At 44.4% G+C, this 5,426-nt stretch overlaps 1 protein-coding gene across 1 annotated transcript; it reads left to right on the forward strand.

Moving 5' to 3' along the window:
* Positions 1–368: 368 nt before the first annotated feature.
* Positions 369–858, forward strand: LOC306643592 (small ribosomal subunit protein eS17-like). Its single transcript, XM_079109812.1, has one exon. It carries the CDS (start codon positions 389–391, stop codon positions 794–796), a length of 408 nt encoding a protein of 135 aa, XP_078965938.1. The 5' UTR covers positions 369–388; the 3' UTR covers positions 797–858.
* Positions 859–5,426: the final 4,568 nt, after the last annotated feature.

A 5,426-nucleotide genomic window follows, 5' to 3' on the forward strand; every position in this document is an offset into this window, starting at 1 on the left:
CAATAGGACCGTGGTCAGTGAAGACAGGGCTCAAGAGGATTCAGAAAAGGAGGACTCCATTGGAATTTGGAATAGAGACCATTCATGTTATGTTCTGGCTGAGAAGTTGTCCGAATTTTGCCCGTGTCCTGAGACTTTCTGTGAGACCGATTTTAGAAGCAATGGACTTATTTATCTGGCAGAAGAAATGTCCAGGCAGCATAGCATTCAGGAAGTGGCATGGATATTGCTGGCAGCTTTTAGCCAGGTTTATTGTGATAGTCAGGAGCAGAAAGCAGAGCAAAATGATTTTAAAAAGGTGGACTTGAAAGGCAGGAGTAAAACTAGGGCTAAGGAGGTTGCAGCTGTTAAAGACATTACCGCCGCTCTTTCACCAGGACCCGCCAACATGGGCCGCGTTCGCACCAAAACTGTGAAGAAGGCCGCCCGGGTTCTTATGGAGAAGCACTACACACGCCTGGGCCACGACTTCCATACCAACAAGCGCGTGTGCGAGGAGATCGCCATTATTCCCAGCAAGAAACTCCGCAACAAGATCGCAGGGTATGTCACACATCTGATGAAGGGGATTCAGAGAGGCCATGTGAGAGGCATCTCCATTAAGCTGCAGGAAGAGGAGAGAGAAAGGAGAGATAATTATGTTCCTGAGGTCTCTGCCTTGGATCAGGGGATCATTGAAGTAGATCCTGACACTAAGGAAATGCTGAAGCTTTTGGACTTCGGCAGTCTCTCCAACTTGCAGGTCACTCAGCCTACTGTGGGGATGAATTTCAAAACGCCACGTGGAGCTGTCTGAATCTTTCTGCTATGCTGTAATATTTTCAATAAACCTGGGACCAAAAGAAAAAAAAAAAAAAAGACATTACTGCCACTAGAGGAATGCTAAAGACTTTACCCAGGGACACTGAGAAAGATGGCTGGAGGGCATCTCAGGAGCTGGCAAGACCACCCGCATCTCAAGCCCCAGGGATGAAAGGTGAAAATTCTCTTGAAGAGACCAGTGGGGCACCCTTCTTGCACGAGGGGGTCTAGGAAGTTTTTTCAACGTGCTCAGCCACCCAGACCCTCCGAGACTGCAGCAGCAAGGGTTCCTGGAGGCTTGGCTACTATTCGAGATGGCAGCAGACCTTGGTTTGAACCACGTGGGGCTGGTTCTGCAGGAATGCAGGATGCTGGAGTTAAGGGATCATGGAGGTTTTCACCAAGATTTCCAATGAAGGCCTGGGAGGCCAGGCAAAGTGCAGCAGGGTCGGAGTCCCTGCGGGCACCCCTGAGAAGTCAAAGCGTGGAGAGGTGAGGAGGAAGTCGAAGCTGCCGGGACCCCCAAAATTAAGAAATGCTAGTAACGTGGGACATCATCCTAGGAAAGCCGCAGGAAAGGAACAGAGGCAAGTCAAAAGAAAGGCCACTTGAGCCCTGAGGAACAAGGCCACAGGGGCAGAGCTACGCATGCCATTTGGAGAGAGTAAGTGCAGCAGGACGGGAAGCAGACCTCAACAGATTCAGAGAAGCCTTTCTTCCTTCGGGGACTCGGGCACCCTTGGGGCCAATTTTCCAGATGGGAAAATAGCCCTCAGAGGGGATTTTTGGTTTTACAGGTGCAATGATATAATCGTTGGAAGCTGTGTACCTGCAGTTTTGACCGTTAGGGGCTAGTCGTACAGGTTAAAATTTTAATTTTAGGAGGGAAGTTGTAAAAAGGCCGAAACTCACTGGGGAGATAAGAGTCTGGATCCTGAGGGATAAGTACTCAAATCTTGCCCATTGTCATTTAGGACTAATTCACCATGGGGGAAGGTCAAGGTTTAAGACCCAGCATTGGGTGTCGCCCCTTTCCCCCAGGGTCCATTGTTATCAGGAAAGAATGCTCTGGGAGAGGTTTGCAGTTTGGCCAATTTCTCCTCCCTCCTTCCAAGCCTCACCATCCCTCCCTTTTCTTGGGGAGCTGTCTTACAGAACATTATTTTCCATAACCCTTCAGAGAGAAAATCAAGATGCCATGTGCTGCAGGTACGGGACATGGAGTTACACGTCTTGTTTGCCCAGCTGGATTTCGGTCTTGCTTTGGTCCCATCCCTTCTTTCTATGCCCCTATTTTTGTAAATGGAAATGTTTACTCAGTACCTTTATATGTTGGATATTTGTAAATTGCTTTCAATTTTGTAGAAGCTCACAATGTGAGACTGCTTTGAGCCTCAAAGACTTTGGACTTGAACTTTGAGCAATCTCAGAACTGTTGAGACTATGGGAACTCATGGACTAAATGTATTTGCATTGTCAGATGGTTGTGAGCTTTTGGGAGATAGGGGCAGAATGTTATGGTTTGGATGTGAGGTGTGCCCCAAAAGCTCACATGAGAGACAATGCAGGAAGGTTCAGAGCAGAAATGACTAGGTGGTAAGAGTCTTAACCCAATCAGTGAATGAATCCCTGGTGGTATTAATTGAAATGGTAGGGTGTGACTGGAGGAGATTGGAATCTGGGCATGACTTTGGGTATATATATTTGTATCTGTTGAGTGGAGACTCTGCTTCCTGAGGGTGTGAGCTGCTTCCCTCTGCCACACCTCTGCCATGATATTCTGCCTCACCTCCAGCCCCAAGGAATGGAGCCAGCCTTCTGTGGACTAAGACCTCTGAAACCGTAAGCCCTCAAATAAACTTTTTCTCCTTTAAAATTGTTCTGGTCAGATCTTTTCATCACAGCAGCAAAAAAGCTGGCTAAAACAGTTTGGAAAAATATATTCTAAATTTTAAACAGTGGTTAACTCTGGATGGTGAAATTATGAATTCTTTCTATGTTATTTTTTTCCCCCCATATAAGCAGATGTGCCCTGTGAAGGCTGGGGCATTTTTTTTCTGAGAGCATGTAATGCAGATAAAATGAAGTCCCATTGAAGACTTGAAGACTTTTTAAAAGAAGTCTGTCCATCATTCATATTCATACTTAGGAACTCAAACAGTATTTGAGAATCTGCTGTGTTCTCTGAATTGTGTTGTGTGTTGGAAGGAACACACACACACACACGCACACACAAGCACATTCATCTGGACAGACATCTAAAAGGTCAACCTACTAACCTTGAGGTACATGGAGGTTAAGGAGAAAGTTAAGAAGGGTGCGGACCAGGAGGGGAAAATTCACGGAAAGGAGATATCTCTCTGTGAGCTAGTGACCTGAGAGGCTTCAGGGGGAATGTGTCTTCCAGTTCGTTCTTGAAGTATGACTAGGATTCATTTATTTATTAAATTTTTAATGGTACAATATACTTAATAGTGGGATGCATTATTCCATATTTGTACACGCACATAACATAATTTGGTCAATTTCATTCCCTACCTCTCCTTTCCCTCCCCCTAGTCCCCTTCCTCTAATGGTCTCCCTTCTAATTTCATAAGATCATCTCCTCCACAATTTTTTTCTTTTTTTAATCTCTAGTTTCCATATGTGAGAGAAAGCACATGACTTGACTTTCTGAGTCTGGCTTATTTTGTTAAACATAATGCTCTCAAGTTCTACCCATTTTCCTACATATGACATAATTTGTTCTTTGTTATGACTGAATAAAACTGTTGTATATATACTACATTGTCTTCACCCATTCATTGATTGATGGACACCTAGGCTGATTCCATAACTTAGCTATTGTGAATTGTGCTGGGATAAACGTGGGTATTTATGTATCTCTAAAGTATGCTGACTTTAGTTCTTTTGGATAAATACTAAGAAATGGTATAACTGGGTCTTATGGTGATTCCATTTCCAGTCTTTGGAGGAAACTTCATCCTAATATCCCTAGTAGTTGTAGTAGTTTACAACCCCATCAACATTATGTAAGTGTTCCTTTTTTTTCATATTCTTGCCAACATTTGTTGTTATCATCAGAAATTCTTGATGACTGCCATTCTGGCTGGAGTGAGATGAAACTGGAATAGTTTTGGTTTGCATTTCTCTGATTGCTAAAGATTTGGAACATTTTTAAAACATTTGTTTACCCTTTGTATTTCTTCTTTTGAGAAATGTCTGTTTAGTTCATTTGCCCACTTAATGATTGGATTTTGGTGCGGGAATTTTTGTGTTAAGTTTTTTAAAGTTCTTTATAGATTGTGGATATTAATCCTGTTAGAAGAGTAGCTGGCAAAGGTTTGGATGAATAGGATTTAGGATGACAGTAGGAAATAGAGGTGTGGTGAAGGGGGACTGGAAAGCCCCGAGGGAGTTTGGGGGACAAGGTAGGCAAGGCCAGTCAAAGGGGAGATGCCTTGGACAACTGGCCCTGTTCACCAAGGCTGGAGAGCAAAGATTTCTGTTCGAATTAGGTGGTGAGGCTCTCAGTGGCTAGGGGCAGGAAACTTCTCTGATTCTCTGAAGACCTGGTTACTCATAGGGACCTTCCCCAGGGAGCTCAATTCTGGGCGTGAACTGCTCAAGGATGCTGCAGTTGCAGATGCTGAAGTCTATAAGCATAGACACAGTCAAGGTTTAGATTTGATTTTACTCTTAATCATTCCATTCTTGACTGATGTTCAGGGTCTGAGGCCAGGGGATTCTACAACAGGACACAGCCCTCCACAGAAGGGAACACACAGCTGCCTGATACCTCCAGGCAGAAGGGACCCAGCCGGGCTTGGATGGGCTGTTTAGAGTCAGGTACAAATCTTCCTCCTCCAAAACAGCTACCTGACCACCTGTTGGACACTTGAGCCTCCTTTTTTTTTGAGTGCTAGAGTACAAGTAAAAAAGAAAAGAAAAAAAGAGTCTTCTAATTTTCAGTTGTTTGTTTATTTTGTGGTACTGGGGTTTGAACCCAGAACCTCACACATACTAATAAGCAAATACTTTACCAGTGAGCTATACCTCCGACCCTCAGTTACTCTTTATTTTGTGTGTGTGTATTGATGGGGGGTGAGAGACTTTGAGATTCTCCCTTTTTAGGGACTCCCTGCCACATCCATGCCTTTTCCTCTGGGCTGCCCCTGATTGCAAAGGTTCCCTCTGCATTTTGTGTTCTGCCACTCCTGGGCAGGATGACACTACTCCATGATCCCCCAACGGGATTTCTTTAACTTTTGGGATAATCTGTGCCTTTTCTTAAAAGCTTCCACTGTGTCTAACTTAAAACTGTCATGATGTAGAATTAGTGCCTGGATATTGCCCTTTCCCCACCTAATTACCAACTCTTCTGTTTTCCCTTAGTGGGTTACGTGGTGGGTGAACAGAGCAAGGACTCTCAAGTCAATTGGTACCCTGGCTCTGTCATTACTGGCTGGGTGATCTTGGGCAAGGGACTTAGTTGTGAGCCTATATTTGCATCATTAGCCACTTATAGTGAAGATGAAACAACACAGGCAAAGGGCTTGGCTTGTGGTCAAAATACTGCAAAAATCAGTTCCTTTCATATGTTCCAGAGCCTCTATTGATGCAGG

This window comes from Sciurus vulgaris (assembly GCF_902686455.1).
Source record: "Sciurus vulgaris genome assembly, chromosome: 14".
In the NCBI taxonomy this organism is placed as follows: domain Eukaryota; kingdom Metazoa; phylum Chordata; class Mammalia; order Rodentia; family Sciuridae; genus Sciurus; species Sciurus vulgaris.